Source organism: Schistosoma haematobium, chromosome 2, assembly GCF_000699445.3.
Source record: "Schistosoma haematobium chromosome 2, whole genome shotgun sequence".
Lineage (NCBI taxonomy): Eukaryota > Metazoa > Platyhelminthes > Trematoda > Strigeidida > Schistosomatidae > Schistosoma > Schistosoma haematobium.
In genome coordinates this window covers 45,616,714-45,638,457 of record NC_067197.1, presented here as the reverse complement: position 1 = coordinate 45,638,457, position 21,744 = coordinate 45,616,714, and the positions used below count along the sequence as shown (strand labels likewise).

Here is a 21,744-nt window from a genome sequence, read left to right as displayed (position 1 = left end):
CGCGTGAGTTTGTTTTGTTTTTCTCCCTAAAATTAAAAATGAATCTTACTATTGTTAGGATATTAGATTTTTTGTACAGTAACAAGATTATATATATATATATATATATATATATATATATATATATATATATATATATATATATATATATATATTATTGCTACGTAGAGGTGAAGGTTTCATATGAGACTAGAGGTTCACCATTGATATTGGTTCGACATTACTTTGGGAAGTTTTTCTGTCTGTTTTATGCGTAAAATTGGTTTGCTGGTTAACTGATTTCATTCATACTGGTGGTTACTTTTCAGTGTTCTCAAGGGCCATTGTCATTGGGACATTGTAAGGCATGTCGTCATTGCTAACACCAGTGAGTTTGACTGTCGTGTAAAAGCGTGATAAGTCAACTTTTGCCTGTTCGTGCTGTGCATAATTGATTCACGTGATCATTGATGGGAATAATTATACATGCGATTTAAATGTGTATATGAATGGTGCGAATGATCCACCAGGGTGTTTGGTACCTGTGTAACTGAGCTGTACTATTCAGATTGTAGCGTTAAAGCCAATATGGTGTCTGGTTCTCCTGTGAAATGGGATTGAGTTGTACTGTTTAGGTTGTCACGTGAAAGTCTGGATGGTGTCTGTTTCTCCTGAAAACCAATGTGAAATAACCCTGGCTCACAAGGGTACATTATATAACTGTGAATAACAGTAAAAAAACTTGGCCGGATAGTGAATAAACTGTTAGTATATTCAACTTTCAGTTATTGTTTTTTGTCATTTGTAAGTTCAAGCTACATTTACACGATGATACTCGTAATGGATCGTCAAATATCCTTGGTGATGTATGAAAACTGATTGTAGGAGCGGTGATATGCTAATTCTCGATACATCGGGCACATTGAATGGTGTTGAAACTGACTTCTTAACTGCTTCATAGACCTTTATACTCTTCGATTATTGTACCATAAATAGAAGACAGAAGGCGGAAAATATGAAAGGTTTCATTTTGAAGGTTAATTAATTCACTGGAAGTAAGAGTAGAGATGAATGATGGCTAGCAGTAGTATTTATGATGCGATTTTCTTTCTACGTGGGACTTGCCAGCTGGATGTACCTAGAAATTGATGTTCACTTCGGCACTCGAACCCAGCACTGTTCTCTTCAAATAACCAATATACAAACGAATTAAAAAATAAGAGTATTTATAAAACCATATTAGCTTCAATTGACTCATGATCTCAACCATTGAAATTACTATAATACCCACAAAAACTCTTCTGATATGAATCAACACCTGATCACTAGGGACTGGCTTCAAGAAGTTTTCCCTGGAGTTCTAGTGAGAAGCAGTGACCAGTGGAGTTCAACCGGGTCTGTTGTGAGATATTAATTCGCTGAAGACAATGGTGGATGTGTCGCTCAATTTCGTGGATTGGTTGAAGTTAGACATTAACACTGTTGGATGCCGGCCGGCTCAGTGGTCTAATGGTTAAGCGCTAACGCACGAGGCTGATAAGTCCTGGGTTCGAATTTCGCGAGGCGGGGTTGTGGATCGCACTGCTGAGTCGCACAATAGGACGAAACGGTTATTTAGTGCTTCCAGGTGGTCTAGCTTCGTCTGACTCATGATCCCAACCATTGAAATTACTATAATATCCACAAGAACCCTTTTGGTATAATAAATTGTTTTCTAGTTTCTCTTCAGGAGTTTCCAATAAATGATAATTGGTTAAAAATGTATTCGGAAATTTTCTTGAATTCTAAAGAGATTTTTCAGCAAATTATAGATGATGACTTGTAACACTTATTGGTTGTTTACATTTTTTGAGTTTTAACGTTCATACTTCTTATTACTTGGTTTCATATTGTATATACACTAGATTCGATCTGTGTTTTTTCTTATCAACATAGCAAATAAAATTATTTTCGGCTTTATTGGTATTGCTTTTGTCGATTTCATCTTAGTGTATTGATAAAAACTTTAACAATCCGTAGCCCTCCAAATGACCTGGCACGATCGAGGATGTGGAAAGTTAGGTCTCCCTCTCGAAATGCTCTCACATAGCCACGCGTATACAGCCACTTCCAGAGAAGTCCTACTCACTGTCTTCTCGCGGCATTACTGTTGTTTACGAAATTGAAAGGATGAAAAGCGAATGTTCGGCGCTTTAGTCGGGTTGTACGAGACTCAGGATCCACCTAAGGGGTTGGAAAACCCTGATTCCAAACCAATGGTGCACATATGTTCCAAGATCCTGATGGAAAAAATGGCGTATGAACAAATCGTTGGTCACCGGCTACTATGGGACTGCATCTCCTTACGATGCTCCACTGCCTTGTGGATCAGACCTTCAGGTCGAAGGCTCCGGTTGTGGCTCCCTAAGAAAACCACCTGTTTCGGTTTGGGCACCCGGACAGTATCCCAGTCCTCACACAAATCAAATGACTTATGTGGTGCATATTTATTCGGTCCCCTTTTTTATCAATATTTATTTGTTGTAATAAATAAATAAATAGAGATGCATATTCATGCAAACAGTCAGTCTTAAGCAGTGTACAAACCTGGTACATATATACATTCGTTCAACTTGTCGCTCCATATCAGCACACATGGAATTCATCTAAACAAACATTTAATCGGTTATCAGTCTGGTATGCAACATATAGGCGAATACTGCTAATAAACCTGAAATACTAATAACAGATAATATATATTCACTCTAAGTGATATGATTGTCAAAAATAAGCTAGATCTCATACTATGTTAAATGACTCAGCATGATCATATTTTAACTGTAAATAGTAACAGAGTCCAAGTCACAATGTTTCTTTCTGTTCCTAACTCTTCACGTGGATATACCTCATATCCTCTAATTGTTGATGCTTATACTGAAATTTGAACCCAATAACTCTTATTACAAATGATAATGCATTGTATTTCGGAATGATTAAGTTTGTACAAACACTAACTTATTGATTGGTTATATATTTATAATATCAAATTCTCAGTATCAAAGTATTACAAGAAGTTTCCGTTTCTTATTTCTTAATCGATTCTGATAATAAACATTGAGTTGATCGCTAGTTAGATGTTAACAAGTCAGGAATCAACATCTGAATATAATGTACATTCTTTTCGATGCATATTGTCAGCCATCACACACCTGAATAGGTTATGAAACTAATAGGCATAATGATCTATTGAAACAAACAAGGAAACAGATAACTTGTTGAATTATTTAGATGACAGGAACAGGTAGCCCAGATATTCAAGCTGGTCGCGTTGTATCAATAGTTCTACATCCGTTATTTCTTAATGGTGGTTATCATAGAAATGAATAAACTACCTTGTTGAAAAAAAAACAATCAACTAGTGGACTCTTTTATCATTATTACGATTTCTTCACTTAAAGGCATCGAACAAACGGTTTTTGGAATACGGTATGCAAGGTATAAAATCTATGAATTGTGCCTAAGTTTACACAGTTGAATTCGAAGTTATACCCTTTCTAACAGTATAAACACTGTACAAATCTTTGTTACTTTTTGAAGATTAGCTAGATGTGTATTTACAGGCCGATTACCTGAGCCATTGTTTGATACACAAAAAGTAATGCTCATTTAATTAAAGTACATTATTCTTTTCTAATAACTATAAGGCGAGATATCCGTCTATCAATAAAAGGACGAGTATACTGCGTGGCAGTTCGTTCTGTTTTACTTTATGGCTGCGAAACATGGCCATTAAGAGTAGAAGATACTCGTAAGTTGCTAGTATTTGACCATAAATGTCTTAGAAATATTGCTCTCATCTTCTGGGATCACCGGGTAAGTAACAGCGAGGTTAGACGCAGGGTATTAGGAAATGATGATAAATCAGTTGATGAGGTTGTGAATCTTCATTGACTGAGATGGTTGGGCCACGTGTTGCGTATGCCTGAACACCGATTACCACGACGTGCAATGCTGGCTGTTGCTAGAGATGGATGAATGAAAGTTAGTGGTGGCCAAACCCAAACGTGGCATCAGTGCTTGAAGTTACTAACTTCTAGTCTGAGCCATGTTGGGAGATAGAGACTACTTGGTTGGAGTCCGCTTGACTATCGAACCCAATGGTTGGAGACTGTGAGTGACATGGCTCAGAACCAATCACAATGGCGTAGGTGTATACACTCTCTCAGCCAGTCAGTAACAACGTAGAACTTCGTACGTACGTACATCAGCTTGAGCTGCCACACTACATTAGCACAGAGATGCAGTGGTCGATTCAAATCCCGTTGTGCTAGATGCAGTAAAATTATAAGCTGTAATCAGAAAAATTAGGGTTTGAAGATGTTATTCGAGGAGTATAATACAGTGAAATAAATTTGGAAAAAGAAAAAAATAAGGGACATGAAGAATTCAGAAGATTAGAATTTGGGAGAACGCAAGGAGTGGATGCACCTGCGCCATTGCAAAAGATTTTGAGCCATGTCATTCAGGGTCTCTAACCATCGGTTGCTATCATCTCGCGGTCCCCAACCAGGTAGTCTACACCTACCAACATGACTCAGTCCACTTATCGGTGACTTCATGAACTTCTGCCATGTTTTGGTCTGGCCGCACCTAACTTTCTTCCAACCTACTCCAATACCACTGAACATAGCACGTCGGGGCAGTCGGTGGTTGAATATCCGTTAACACATGTCCCAGCCATCTCAACTGATGAAGTTCCACTACGTCATCAATTGATTCGCCATCCTTACCTAGTACCCGTTTCCTAACAACTGCGTTACTTACTCGATGGTCCCAGGATATACGAGCAATGTTTCGAAGACACCTATGATCAAATACTAGTAACCTACGAATATCCTCTACTCTTACCGGCCATGTTCCATTGCCATAAATTAGGACGGAACGAACTGCTGCACAGTAAACACGTCCTTTGGTTGATAGACGGATATCTCGCCTACACCATAAATGACGCAAGTTGGTAAAAGCTAGTCTAGCCTTCTGTATCCGTGCTGGGATTTCGTCATACACCAGACCACAAGGGCTGATGAGACTTCCAAGATAAGTGAAGCGATCGACACGCTCAATTGCTTCACTCCCTATCATTAGTTCAAGTGTCAATGCAACCCAATCCTGAAGCAACATTTTGCATTTCGAGGGAGAGAATCGCATTCCGAACATGCTTGCATAGTTGCTTGGAGTGGTCAGAAGACTCTGCATTTTGTCAGCGTGTTCACCAAATAAAACTATGTCATCAGCATATTCTAAGTCAACAAGTGAACCTCCCGGTAGAAGTTCAACCCCTGGAAATCTAGACGAGGAAAGTGTTATCTCTAAAAGTACGTCGACGACAAAGTTGAACAAGGATGGAGAGAGTGGGCAGCCCTGACGAACACCACTTGAGGTAATCAAGTCTGATGACGGTTCACCATAAGCTCTCACTCTATCGGTTGTGTTCGAGTAGAGAGCCTGTATAAGGTCAATGTACTTCTTTGGTACTCCTTTCAGTGACAAACACTGCCATAGAGCCTTACGATCAACAGAGTCAAATGCCGCCCTAAGGTCGAGAAATACTACCATTGTGGGACATCTGAACGTATGTCTGTATTCTAGAACCTGACGTAGTGTGAATATCTGATCTATACAACCACGTCCAGGTCGAAAACCAGCCTGATTTTCTCTAGTCTGCTCTTCACGAGCTTTGGTTAGGCGTCGAAGTATTATTGAAGCTAATATTTTAGACACTATATTAGTCAAACTGATTCCTCTGTGATTTTCACAAGAGGACTTTTGTCCTTTCTTATAGACTGGCGCAATCAGTGATTGAGACCAGTCAGATGGGATTACGTCCAGTTCCCAAATTCTACCTAAGACCTCAGTTAATCTCACTGCTAATACTAAACCACCATCCTTAAAAATCTCAGGAGTAAACCTGTCAGGTCCTGCTGCTCTCCCTCGCTTCAGATTTCCTATAGCTTTTTCAACTTCTTAAAGAAACGGAGGACCTACATTAACTTGCCATTCAGGTTGACTGGAGATTGTGGGAAGGTTTTTAATGTGTTAGCTCCGTTCTTCAAAGGGCCTTACCGCCGGAGACGGAAATCCGTGAGGTAAGGTGAGGTGTGACATTTTTAGGGTCGACCTTTTCTAACCCCACCCCTCCTTGTGGGAAGGCAGCATCGCTGCAGATGCTGGTTGTCTGAGGGGAACATCTTACTGCTGTCACACCCCTCTACAGTCAGCAGTACGACTTCGCCCTCAGACGTTGAGTTGCTGCTTTTAGTCTTACCGTTCTCCAATCGACTTGCCTGGCATGGTAGAACCTACTATATCCTTATATGTAATCTTTCTTTTATATATTACCACCTCTGAATTAACTACTTTTATGAATCCAGTGTTCATTCTGTTACGTTAATGAGGTGTGACAACTTGGATCGATGCATATATGTGCCTGGTCCTACGTTGTAGCTGGCTGATAACCATATTGGTTATATGTACTTTCTTCAGTTAAATTGTAAGTTTGTCTAAATTTTTTCATGTAAATGATCCAATATCATGGTAACTGTTGATCAATAATTTTATCTTGATTAAATTGATTATGTATTCATGGACAGTTTTTTTCTTATCGATCGATAAAAAACATATGTATTTCATCAAATCACACCGTTTTCAATTCATCAGTTGAATTTAGGATTCATAATCATATCAATATTTTATTCCATCATCTCAATTTGATAACTCAATATTCCATGGAAAACCAGGAAGTGCTGGACGGTCGTTTCGTCCTAGCACGGGACTCCTCAGCATTGCGATTTCACGATCCCGCTCGCCTGGACTCGAACCCTAGATCTATCGGTTTCACTTATGAACGCTTAGTCTTTAGACCACTGAGCTGGCTGGTATCCAGAAGTGTTAATGTCTAATTTCATTGATGATATAATCATTAAGGTGTACTATGCATGTGATTCTTCATGTATGTACCGTATTCTCAACTCTGTTAAGGTTGAATCAATTTTCTGCTATTCGACCTAGTTCTGTCTTTTTCCAAATAGATCATACATGAATTGTATAAAAATGATAATGCATGAAGAAGTGGTATTCAGGTGAAAATACTGGAATTTCAATCATATTAGGTCACAGGTTTGGAGTTTTACCTTACTTCATTTTAGTGTTATTATGATGTTACTGAGTTGTCATAGTAAATTACATAATCGGAATACTACTGTTGATTTTTGTAGATGACAAAATTCTGCGATAAGATGCAATACTGTCAAATTAATGAAAGGACATGTACACTGGGAACATGACACTCAAAACTTTGAGTACATAAATCTGTACTTGGTCACAGTGTTAGAAAGTATGAGTCTGTTGAATGATTGGATGTAGTTGGCAGGAAACTTTGGACTAAAGTTTCATGTTAGTTGGTATTTATCTGTATGATGTGCCTGCCATCTTTGGTCGACTGGTTCTCTCTATGAGAGGTCAGTTGCTACCTAAATAGCTCGATGTTAATATCTCATCTTGGAAAGTTTGACGGCGAGGGGGCATCTATTTCCTTTAAATTCCAGTGATTAATTGTAAACAGCACGAAACTTAGACCCAGGTCTTCATGCTGGCTATCTCCAACATAGTGCACGAGATATTGAACTGTTATATGCACTAAAGAACTGGACAAGGGATATTGGTCCACTACTCAGTGATCAGTCAATTATCAGTATGTATCTAGTAGTATAAATCATTAGTTAGTTTACCACAATAATGCCAAGATTTATTGTTATTGAAGCAATATAATGTTCAATTGTGTTTAAGACCGTTCTCAAACTATAATAAATTATTATCCAAAATATTGTTCGTTTGTTGACAAATATTTCCTTGTTTATGTGTTAGTCTTGGTTAATTGTAGGTAAATATAATCACCATCAGTTTTATATCTCTAACAATACAATAACTATTCATAATTATGGAGTTGAATTGTTTAATAATTGGATATTGACATCGAACCTGATTGCATTCATATCTTTGTTTGGTTGCCGTGGTAACAGTGTTATTAACCTTTATGTAAAAATTGTCACCTAAAATTAATGATAATAAACTGTAAATAAGTCATTGTGTGGCGAGACTATAGTTTATAGAGGAACCAATCAGGTATAAGATAACAAGTCTCGGATTTTGGAGCTAAATTCACCCATTCATTTGGCTAAATAGAATTTTGATATTATAGCTGATATCAGTTCGTGATGAAAACCCTAAATCTAATTCTTAACCCTAACCATCAACTGTAAATCACAATTGTAATTCCTCAGTCAGTCAGCTACGGAGCTAACACGAAAATTACCCATAAAGAGGTCGTATGTGACTGACCTCAAGCAGTTGTCCTTTGGCCTCTGCGGTCACGCTCTTAGGTCACTAAGAACACCTCGGATCCAATTTCCTTTACAAATATCTCCAGAAAAGCCCTTCCACCTTTTGGGCAACCGGGAAGTGATAACCTCCGTCACACCTCTAACAGCACTCATATCTACTGGAATTCCTCACATTGGTTTATGATCCACATTTGGTCTTAGTTATTAGGTGGACACTCCCAAGATCACTTTAACGTCGCTCAAAGATCGTCTTTAAATTATGGTCTCACAATTATGGCTAATATTTATTATATATTAAATATCGATGTGTGTTTTTTTTTATATCCAAACGTACATACAATTAACGGTGAATAATTCTATTCTTATTGTTTAAATCTAAAAAGAAAAGATGAGTTTCAATATGATTCAGGTATGAGTTATCGGCTTCTACATATTTGTACTTTTTACAGAACCTTGAAAGTTAGATGATTTGATCAAATAGATGTTCATTCCCTACATTTTGGATAAGTTATACATATACATTGTACACTGTAATTATTAAGTTTAATAGTTAAATACTGTAATACAATTTATTATAGTGTTGCATAACCTGTAATCTATTGTTAGTAGACATTTATCTTCTCCAAACTGTATAAAATTTTGAATGAATCTATATCTCTCTACAGGTGTTTGAAACCCATATAATCAAATCTCATAATTCTTTAGGCCCCCAAATGCCCTGGTATGGCCGAGAGTGAGGTGGGCCCGCCCTTCCTCTCGAAATGCTCTCACACGGCCACGCGTATACAGACTCTGCCAGGGAAGTCCTACTCACTGCCTTGTCGTGGCGGGGGTGTTGTTTACGAAATTGAAAGGACCAAAAGTGAATGTCCGGCGCTTTAACCGGATCCCAAACCAATGGTGCACATGGGCTCCAGTACCCTGAAGGAACAAATAGCATATGAACCAATCGTTGGTCACTGGCTACCATGGGACTGCGTCTTCTCACGATGCTCCACCGTCTTGTGGGTCAGACCTTTAGGTCAAAGGCTCGGGGTGTGGCCCACTAAGAAAACCACCTGCTTCGGTTTGGGCATCCGGGCAGTATCCCAGCCCTCACACAAATCGAATGATATATGTGGCGCATATCTAGTTGATGCCTCCTTATACCAATGTTTATGTGTTTAACTAAAAGAAATAATACATAATTCTTTAAAGATTGACTATGCTAATAACTCATGAACTACAGTTTGGTCATTTAGACTTCATTATTATGTAGGAGATAGTGATACCATTCCTTACCTGCTTCAACCCAAAATAAATGAATCCAAAGTTGAAACTTTTATCTCAGTGGTTAAAATTCAAGTTTTCTAACTGGAAAACTACCACAATTTGCATCTAAGATTTTAATTGAATCTATTTCAAGTCAATCCTTGTATTATCAATTCGACCTACCCCCTCCATCCCCCCACATCCCGCTTTTTTCTTGTTTCTAACTATTAAACAAACTTCCGGTATATTGGATTATAATTACTCATGAATTTATTTATATTTCATTATTAATAGTCGATGATAATTTTTTATTAGATGATTTGTTTTCGAAATCTCTAATTATCTTCACTGTTAAATCAATATACTACTAAGAACTTCACTTATCTTAAAAGTATGATTAACCCTAATAGGTTGGTGTTTGACGAAATTCCTGCACCGATTCAGAAAGCTTGTTTGACTTTTGCCAACTTATGTCACCTATGTCTAAGTCAAGATATCCGTCTATCAATTAAAGGACAAGTATAGTGCTCAGCAGTTTGTTCTGTTCTAATATACGGCTGCGAAACGTGGCCACTGAGAGTAGAAGATACTCGTATGCTACTAGTATTTGATCTCAGATTTCTTAGAAATATTGCTCGCAACTTCTGGGATCACCGGGTGATTAATAGTGAGGTTAGACGCAAGGTATTAGGAATGATGGTAAATCAGTTGATGAGGTTGTAAATTTTCATCGACTGAGATGGTTGGGCCTTGTTTTACCTATGCCTAAACACTGATTACCACAACGCGCAATGCTGACTGGTATTCGGACTGGTTGGAAGAAAGTTAGTGGCGACCAAATCAAAAACGTGTCGTTGATCCATAACGTTATTAACTTGTATTCTGAGCCATGTTAATAGATGCAAATTACTTGATTGAGATCCGCTTGACTATGGTAACGAATGATTGGAGACTGTGAATGACACTTTTCAGAATCGATCATAATGGCGTGTATGTATACACTCTTTGTCTTCCTTAAACTGTGAGTTTAAGATTGCTTTATATCTTTCTTTCTGCGAACTAATATTTTCTTCTTGTATTATATCCTTATACATAATCTTTCTTTTATATATTACTACCATTGATGTAAGCAGTTTTATAGATTTGGTGTTTATGTTGTTGTGCTAATGAGTGAGGTATGGCACCTTGTATCAAATCATTTGTACAGGTTTTTATTTACAAATACTTCTAGCTAATAAGTTTCTAAATAGTACTGCTTACGCTTCATGAATTTTATTGGTAACTATTATCTAATTTCATAGGAGTATTCAATGAGTATACATAATTCCATACAGATTTGAAGCAAGAATACGTTGTCACAACTAATACAAATAATATTCTATGTTGTTTTAGTAAATTCACTTATTATATTCACTTCAATATTAGACGTATTTAATATATGTTTCAATTGATTACAATTCAGAATTTCCCATATTACTGATTCTACATCTTTACATGGTAGCCTAACTTGACCGTTAACATTGCTTATTTGGTTATTCAATTATCTACATCTACATTATCAACTTTTAACCTGATCTCAGCTTTCATATAATGATGTATTCATTGAAATAAAATTAAACAAACCGAACTTATACTTAGTAACTATATATATGTTTATATAAAGTTTGTATTTCAATACCATACACTCAGTTACTATTATTTCTATAGACTTCATATAAACCGATTCGTTTTTTTTGTTGTTGTTGTGGGGGATGGGGTGGTGGTGGGGGGTAATCAGAATCTTCAGATTTAGTTTATCTGATTGTCAAATCTGTCACAATCAAATATACATTTATATATTGATCTATGCATATTATTATTACTGACTTTTAGAAGTTTTATTCAATTTACAATTTACAGATTACTTTGTCATTGTCAATAAAGTAGTTGGTTAATTTACCCTTTGTCAAAGAAACAAAAGAAAACACACATCATTTTTCTCCCCATTTTTTTCCTTAGTTAATTTCAATTGATTAATGATTATTATTATTATATTTGTCAGTAATAAATTGATTATGTATAAAAAAGGGAAATTGGTCAAATGGGGGGGGGAAATAAGGTAGATGAAGTTTAGAGGTGTAGAATATGAGAAAGAAATGAGCAGAGTGTATGTGTGTGTGTGTGTGTGTGAGCGAGAGCAAGAAAGAGAGAGAGAGAGAGAGAATAAGAGGACAAGTCAAACAATTGACATAAAGAAAAAAAAAGAGAAAGAGAATTTGCTATAAGTTTCATGTCATAATTTAATCAATTTCCTGTCACTATTTCATTCATGCATATCACTAGTTTTTTTTTTCTATTCAATTTTCTCTCATTTATATTTCGATTAAGTATATCGATTAAGATATTGTTTCTAATTTCATTCAAAGGAAAACAATCAGAATGTATTTTTTTTTATAAAGCAAAGATGAATAGTGGCTCGTAGGGGAATCTACGATGCGCCAGAGTTGTTTTTCACTCCGGGAATCGGACTCAATACCGTTCACTTCAAACGCTATTGTGTTCTCCACTTAGCTACTGAGTCCTGCTTGTATAATGGGGTGAAGTTAAATTCACTTGGTACTATTTACTTGAATATTCCCATTGGTGTTTAGGATTGCAACTAATCAGTCTCATGTTGGCATATGTGCATCTTGTACGGATTACTTCAATATAACCTTAAGTCATAAGCTTTATAAGCAAAGAAGAATAGTTGTTAGTAGGGGAATCCAGGATGCGCATTTCATCCTATTTGATACTCGTCAGCTAGATGTACCTGCATTCCAGTGTTAATGTTCACTTCAGCACTCCAACACAGTAATGTTCGCTTCAAACATCATCACATCTAATATCCTATTTTTCCATTCGTAAATTATTAGTACTTTCTTTCAATACATATTTTTCATTGTTACCCTGAGACGTTGGGCTTCGAACTAATATATTGCAGATTTAAGTCCGATTCAGACTATTTCATTTTAATCCGGTCGAATAGGCTTACACATCATATCAAAAGTTTGATTTCAAGTCGAGTACATAAATATGTAATGAGAACATCAATATCAATGGAACTCAGGTTGCATCATGATCATGACATTATTACTTTTTTAAACTCTTCTAGAATCAGCTAATTTAACATACTCATATAACAATCTTATAGACTAACAAAATATTACAAGTCCTTATATTAAGACTTTCATCAATCTAATAGACAGGACAATCTATAGGGTTAGAATGTATTTATATAGCGTAATTTAACTATTCACTTGATATTGTTCACTTGATGTTTAGGACTGCAATTGATCAGTCTCATGTTGGCATATGTGCATCCTGTACAGATTGCCTCAATATAGCCTTAAATCACAAACTTTATAGGCAAAGATGGACAGTAGCTAGCAATGGAATTCACGAATGCGCATTTCATCTTATTTGATACCTATTATCTAAATGGATCTACATCCTAGAGCTGATATTCACTCCAGGACTCCAACCCAATACCGTTCATTTCAAACGCCGCCATCACCATAAGAATATATACTTACAATAGTTCACTTTATTTATTTATTTACTTAAGTTATTGTTAATTAGAAATGGCTAATCCTCCTAATTCATTCTCATTTTATCTTATTACTGATAATTATACTTTGATTTACTTCTATTTCAATTTGATTGAATAAGAATAAACTTTATTTGTGAAAAACGATTGTTTGTTATTGTATTTCTCTTTTTTTCTCTTCTTTTCTCTCTTTTATTATTTCTCTCTGTCACTCACTTTATATTATTACCTTATTTCCTGATTTGTTTTTGTTTTTCTGTTGTGTTTTATTTTAATTTCACAAATGACCTAATTTTTCTCTTTGTTTTTCTTTTTTTTTCAAAAAAAAAGAAAAACAAAGAAAAAAGAAGTAGCGATTTGTTTCTGTATGTATATAGAATAATTCGTGTATAAATTGAATTATTTTTATGTTTAATCTAATTATTATAAGATAAGTATTGATTTACTAGTAAAATGTATATCATTATGATCAATTACTTTTGGGTTGGAATCCTAAGCGTAGGGATCATGGATTATTTATTTATTTGAACACATAGATATTGGTACAAAGAGGCACCAAATACATTTACGGCACACAGATCTCATTTGGTATGTGTGAGGGCTGTAATACTGCCCGGGTACCTAAACCGAAGCAGGTGGTTTTCTTAGGGGGTCACTCCTCGAGCCTTCGACCTGAAGGTCTGATCCACAAGGCAGTGGAGCATCGTGAGGAGATGCATTCCTATGGTAGCCAGACACCAATAACTGGTTCATAAGCCATTTGTTCCTTCAGGATCATGGAGCCTATATGCAACATTGGTTTGAAATAAGGGTTTCCCAACTCCCCCAGGTGGACTCTTCATGTCCACCAACCCAGTTAAAACGCCGGACATTCGCTTTTGGTCCTCTCAATTTCGTAAACAACACCCACGCCACGAGAACACAATGAGTAGGTCTTCCCTGGCAGAGGCTATATACGCGTGGCTATATGAGGGCATTTTGAGAGGGAGAGCGGACTCTCCCCATTCACGGCCGTACCAGGGCATTTGGGGACTGTTGAGGAATCTCATACTAGGACGAAATAATCATTTAGTGCTTCCATGTTTTCTATAGTGGTATAGTTTTAGTTGACTCATGCATTCATCTATTAAATTACTATAGTATCCACACAAAAAACCCTTCTCTGTTTATATCATTATTACTAAATAATAGTCGGATTTTTGGTTTTATGGAAAACTAATAAGCAATGCCTATTGTAGGGAATAGGATGATGAATTAGGGAATTATTTATCAACTGAGGTGGTTTAAACATGTGTTACGTATACCCAACCACCTCCTACCTCGATGTGTAAGAGTAGGTTAGAAGAAAGTTAGGAGAGGGCAAATCAAACACATAACATTAATATATGAAGTCATTGACAGTTGTACTGAGTCGTGTTAATAAGTGTAGACTAACTTGGTTAGGTCCTGTGTGATTATCAAAACTAGTGGTTAAATACTTTAAATGATATGGCTAAAAATGTTTTGAAATGATGCATGTTCATCCATTTTTGATCTTTACCCAAATTCTAAACTTCTGAATTCCTATAACTTTGTTTGTGTTGTTATTTCATTAGTTTATATTTTATCAAATCGTATCTTCAGTGATTAATCTTTCATATTACCACTCATACTATTCTGAGATTTGGTTTGACAATTTCATCTCTCTGTGCTAATGGGGTATAGGAACCTGAATTAATGTACATACGTACTAGGTTCTACCTTGTGAACGACTGATTGAATGATGGTCAATAGTAGTACATTGTGTGTACTCGTCATCAGTTTCTGTAGGATAATGAATGAATATGACGGCTCCCGAGACCTACGACGGAGCCTCTAGAGACCCTAAAGGCGCCGATACGTTTCCATCCAATCAGAACAATGATGGGACATTTTAGAATATCAACGTAGCATGCTACTATTAGCTGAATTGTAATGTTGATATAACAAACGCTTATATCTATAAATACCCATGATTTCCTGTACATTTTGATTCCTACACAACTGTCTTCTGATTTGCGACTGTGGGAATTCTATACGTTCGAGTGTCGTAGTTGTATACTGTATTTTGCATTAATCAAGTAGTGAACATAACAGTCCTAATGATGTTTTATTCCTTTCATAGGTGTTACTCTTCATATACCGGATACTGTAATGGGATTAACGTTTATTGCAGCTGGTTCTAGTGTACCAGATGCAATCGCTTCAGTAATTGTTGTTCGTGAAGGTAAGTTAACATCTATTAATTTTAAACCTTTAATTTCTTTTCTAGTTACTATGTGTTTTATTTATTTCTCAAAGCTCATCATTTTTAAATGGAGGTAGCTATATCGTTTTTCTACAGTTCGATAGTCCGAGACATTGCTTAAGATGTGTGTTTAGTGTAGTAGTACATTAATTGGTCATTCAGTCCCTTCAATTTTGATAAGCCTTTTAATTTAACACTACTTTCGGTTCGTAAGCTCTTCTAGTAACCCCTAGACTAGATCTACACAGCGACTTGAACACGAGAGAAAAGGCGCGAAATATGGAAGAAACAATTGACTCCAAAGCTCCGTTTACGTACAGAAAATCTAGGGTTTTTATAGCATTTTAGATCACGTGGGGTTTCCTGAAAATTCTGGAATGCTACCAAACATAGTAACAGTATAAGTAATTATCCAATCAGAAGCTCGGTACGTGACTTTTCACTTCCTAGATTTTTCCAGCAAAACTCCTAGTGAATGCTGTTTAGATAAGATGCTTCTCAGAGTTTTCAGAGACTTTGTTGGCTTTTCTCGAGGAGTTTTCTGGATCTCCCAAACAGATTTTATGATATCCAATGATGATGATGTTACAAGTTACTGCATTCAGTTATTGTGGTCATTCCCTCCTTGTAGTCATAACATCAAATATTGTTCATCCTATGAAGGCACATATGTGTCTGTTCCTACATTGTAGTTAACTGACTGACTGACCAGTATAGAGTATTTATGAAACCTCACTCTTTGAAATATTACTGCTAGCAAATCTGAAAAAGAATATGTCGGGTTAAATAACCCTGCTTAATCATAATATTGGTTTAAAATCAAGTAAAAGGGTAGTACGGTGACAATAATTGTTTACAATCATTGTTAAGTTGTGAAAAGCATAGAGAAAACTTGCAATTAAGCCAATCTAGTAACTACTGAAATGTTTGCAAGGAAACTTTTACAACAATTTAGTAACTACTAACGAGTATTATAGTAATATTTTGTTAGTCTATAATATTGCTATATGGGTATGTTAAAGTAGCTAGTTCTAGTAGAGTCTAAAAAGTGTAATAATGTCATGATCATGATACAACCTGTATTGAATTGATATGTACTCGATTCGAAGTCAAACTTTCTATATTAGATGTAAGCCAATTCAACCGGAGTGAAATGAAATAGTCCAAAGCGGACTAGAAGCCCATTATTACAGTGTAACAAAGAAAAATATATATTCAAAGACAGTATTAAGGATCTACGAATGGAAATATAATATATTAGATGTTAATGAAATTAATTAGCGGCTTCGTTAATGATGTTCATGAAGGATATTTTATAAAGCGACAATGTAGGCCGGTGCTCTATGAATATGTTCACATGAATGAATATATGTGTTGGTGTTAGTTTACCATAGGATATAAAACTTTTCAACCTGTTCTCGTTATTATCAGGATATTAAAATTTGAAGTAGTTTGATTTGTAGTTCGAAATCTGTTTTGTCGGTTTGAGTTGTACTGAACATAGTACAAACCATAATTGTCCGTTGGTCCATGTTTCCAAATTAAAGATAATTCACTTGGTATTGTTTGCTTGTATCTCCCATTGTTATTTAGTCCAGTTGATCAGTCTCTTGTTGGTATATGTTCACCATATGCGGACTGCAAGTTTTATGAGAGAAAATAGGATGCGTGTCTTGTCCTGTTTGGGACTCGTCAGCTGCATGTATCGGCATCTCAGGGTTGATGTTCACTCCGGGGACTGAAACCCAGTACCATCCACTTCAAACTCCATCGCGTTATCTACTTAGCTGCTGAGTCCTGATAGCCACCTGCTTGTACAATGGGGCGAAGTTTAATTCACTTGGTATTGTTTGGCTTGCATCTTCCCATTGTTGTTTAGGACTGTATATGTGCATTCCCTACAGACTGTGTCGATACTGCTTTAGTCACAAGCTTTATAAGCAAAGATGAGTAGTGGCTAGCAGTGGAATCCAGGACGCGCGTTTCTTCCTATTTAGGACGTCCACGTGACGGGTTAATATCCAATACATCATTTCTACAGTGTTTTATTCTCATGTACACACTTCTACTCATGATTCATTAGTTCATTAATAGTCTCCTTGCATTTTATTAACTACTGTAATTAAATACATACAATTGACTGTTGTTGTTGTTCTTCTTTATATCTTTGATTAACGTTGAATATTTACTATGAGTAAGTGAGGACAAATTGATTTGGCGGGAGTTGTAAAGACTATACATATAAAATGGTAGCAGGAGTTAATGTTGATATTTTAGATCCTTCTCGCAAGGCTGTTGAATATAGTCGTATTTAGAAACTTTAGTTATGTACTTTAAGCAATCTATTAAGATAAAACGAAATCGAACTCACATTTCAGTTGCCTTGATTCTAAAGAATAAATATTATAGAAAGAAAAATCTTAGACAAATGCTACATATTCCTTACAGTCATCTACCCAAATAGACATTATTAACTGGTGTTGAAGTAAGTTGATGGCAGGCTAGGCGTGTTCAAACTAAAACGTGACATAAGTCCATAAAGCAATTGACTGTTGATCTGAGCTATATAAGTATATGCAGACTGTTTGATTATCGTGATCAATGATCAGGAATCTTGAGTAACATGACTCCGAATTGATCATAATGACATAAATCCATTTACCTTTTATCTTGAGGTCCAGTATCCCTTCATACATAACTTTTCATTCCTTCTTTCCTAACCATATTCTTGATTCCTAGTCTTTCTTATTATCATTGCCACTACATAATTTCTACTTGTTCAGTATTTATCTTGTCGTGCTAATGTAGCATGGTGAATTGGTTTATACAGGTTAGCCAGACTCCACGTTGATTATCAATAATCAAATGATCAGATATTTTAGTGTCGCGAGCCCTTTACAAAGTTAGAATCTTCAATACAAACGTGAGCACGGTTCTCCTGTACGGAGCTGAATCTTGGAGAAGTACTACAACCACCATCAAGAAGGTACAAGTATTTATAAATAACTCTACGCAAGATACTCAACATCCATTGACTGGATACCATCAGCCATAGCCTTCTGTGGAAGAGAACAAATCAGCTTCCAACTGAGGAGGAAATTAGGAAAAGACGATGGAAATGGATAGGACATACAGTACGAAAATCACCAAACTGCATCATGAGGCCAGCCCTAACTTGGAATCCTGAAAGGAAGCGGTAAAGAGGAGGGCCAAAGAACACATTACGTCATGAAATAAAAGCAGATATTAAAAGGATGAATAACAACTAGAAAGAGCTGGAAAGGATTGCCCAGAACAGAGTTGGATGACGAGTGCTGGTGGCCAGTCTATGCTCCTCCACGAGGAGTAACAGGCGTAAGTAAGTAAACACTTTACACAAATCATTTTAGCACCAAGTCACGACCTAGTTACCTTTCTAATCTTCAACTACATTTCATGATTAATACAACGTTAAAATAATATTAATGTGTTTACATTTTTGTATAGGTGAAGGTGATATGGCCGTATCAAATGCAGTAGGTAGCAATGTATTTGACATATTAATTTGTATGGGTTTACCATGGTTAATTAAATCAATCATTTCTCAAGCGCCAATTGTCATCTATTCTAGAGGTTAGTTGTTTCCTTAGTATAATGTAACTTTAATATGTACACAGTAAATAGTTATAATTGAGTAGCAACTGTTTTGGTTGAGAATTTCTAATCCATAAGGCATTGGAGCAATGTTAAGAGATTCAGTTACATGGTAGCCGATTAACAATAATTGGTTCAATACGGTTTTTGTTCACCGTGGAGCCTATGTGCACCGTTGGTTTAGTATCAGTATTTTCCAACTGCCCTAAGTGGATCCTTTATCTCCACCAACCCCGGTTAAATGGACAGACATTCGCAGTAAGATTTCCCTGGCAATTGCTGTATATGCGTAGCTATATGAGAGCATTTCTAGAGGAAGTGTGGACTATCCCCACTCTCGACCTTGAATTTAGTCACTAGGAATGACCGGATTGTTATTAATATTGCTAATTAATCCAAAGAAGTCCCATACTAGAACGAAACAAGTGTTCAGTACTTGTTGGTTATTTATCGCCCCCGAATGCCCTGGTACGTCCGAGAGTGGGGAGAGTCCGGTCTACCTCTCGAAATGTTCTCACATGACCACGCGTATATAGCCTCTGCCAGGGAAGTCATACTCAATGAATTCTCGTGTCGGGGGTGTTTACGAAATTGAGAGGACCAAAAGCGAATGTCCGGCGTTTTAACTGGGTTGGTGGACACGAAGAGTCCACCTAGGGGAGTTGGAAAACCCTCATTCCAAACCAATGGTGCACATGGGCTACAGTATCCTAAAGGAATAAATGGCGTATGAACCAATCGTTGGTCACCAGCTACCATGGGACTTCATCTCCTGAGGTTGCTCCACTGTCTTGTGGATCAGACCTTTAGGCTCCGGGTGTGTCCACCTAAGAAAACCATCTGTTTCGGTTTGGACACCCTGGTAGTATCACAGCCTTCACACATATCAAATGAGATTTGTGTGTCGCATATGTATTTAGTGCCTCCTTGTACCAATATCTATATGTTAAAATAAAGAAAAACCATGTCAGTCCGTCAAATATAAAAACCCTCTGTATACGAATACATACATTTAATACCATCTATTTTTCTTTTTGTTTTCATTGTCGTCATAGGTTTATTATATTCAACATTGACTTTATTCACAACAGTTATATATCTTCTAGTTGCAACACATATTAATCGTTGGCGTTTAACTAAAATTTATGGTTATGCATTACTTATTGGTTATATTATTGTACTTGTATTCTGTAGTTTATATGAATTGAATTATTTTGGTACAGTCCATTTACCATCATGTCCATTAAATGAATAAATATGAACTATTCTATTCATATATATATATATATATATTCATGTCATAATATGAAAATAGGATTATCTATATAGATGAGGTTTCCTCAATGAATATAAAGACGCTATGTACTACTATTATCATTATTATTAGTAGTAGTACTTCACTCTTCTATGGTTTAGTTTTCCTCATTTGTCTACTTTATTACAATATATTAGTAATAGTCAAGAGTTATCTCTATCTCTCTGTCTCTATTTTATTCCGTATTTTGTTGAATGCTAATCCTGTTATTCACAATAACAAAACATTTCATAACGCATAATCCAGACATTTCTTATTTATATTTGTAAATCAACCTTGTTAACCATTTTTCTTTTAATTTACTAATCATATTTCTATCCAATATTTTGTTGTCAACAGTCCTTCCCCCCACTCTCGTTTTTCTCTATTTCTCACTCTCTATGTGTGTGGGTGTTTTTTTGTGTTGGGCTAACTAGGGTCATTATTATCATCATCATATTACTATTATTGATTTTTCAGTTTTTATTTCGAAGCATTTTAATTGGGATTTTTATTTCATCAAATGTTATGGGTTGAAATCTATATATATATTTCCTTTCTATGGTATATGATTTCTTTATTTGTTATTGGGACAATACAATAATTATTGCCCATATTTTTGATTAATCTAACCAAAACAAAGGGAAAATTATGCATTATTAGAGTGTTTCTGCCCTCCCCACCAAATGATTTGGTAATGCCGAGAGTGGGGAGAATTCACTGTCGCTATCGAATGGCCACGTGTATACAGTCACTGACTTCTGGCGGTGGTGGTGTTGTTTACGAGATTTTGAGGACTAAAAGCGAATTTCCGGTACTTTAACCGGGTTGGTGGAGACAGAGGATCTATCTAAGGGGTTGGAAAACCCTGATTCCAAACCAATGGTGTACATTGCTTCCAGGAACGAATGGCGTATGAACTGATTATTGGTTACCGGCTACCGTATGACTGCATCTCCTGACGTAGCTCCACTACCTTATGGATTAGACCTTTAGGTCGAAGGCTCTGTACGTGGCCACCTAAGAAAACCAACTGCTTCAGTTTGGGCACCCGGAAAGTGTCACAGCCCACACACAAATCGAGTGACGCATGTGTATTCGGTGCCTCTCCGTAGTAATATTTGTTTAAACAAATAAAAGAATACTCCTGGAGGATATATGAGTAATGATGTTGCCTAGGTGGTTAATGCGTCTATTATAGTCTATATGTACTTATATCTTATCTTACTTGTTGTGCGACTCGGAGGATATCATATAGATTATCTGACGATCCAACATATCTTCAACTCACAATGATGAAATGCTGGATCATCAATATGTGTATGGTCATTGATAATTTACACAAAAAACAAGGCCATTGCTACAAGCTCTGATG

General features: G+C 36.3%; 1 protein-coding gene across 1 annotated transcript in view; it reads left to right on the top strand.

Moving 5' to 3' along the window:
• The window catches only part of MS3_00007105 (uncharacterized protein), a 36,488-nt gene extending 15,504 nt beyond the window's left edge, over positions 1-20,984 (top strand). The window contains exons 8-10 of the mRNA XM_051215360.1: positions 15,320-15,421; positions 18,929-19,054; positions 20,131-20,984. Of these exons, the coding sequence (XP_051068574.1) occupies positions 15,320-15,421; positions 18,929-19,054; positions 20,131-20,330 (428 nt within the window). The 3' untranslated portion in view covers positions 20,331-20,984. The remainder of the gene's footprint in view (positions 1-15,319; positions 15,422-18,928; positions 19,055-20,130) is intronic.
• The last annotated feature ends 760 nt before the right edge of the window (positions 20,985-21,744 follow it).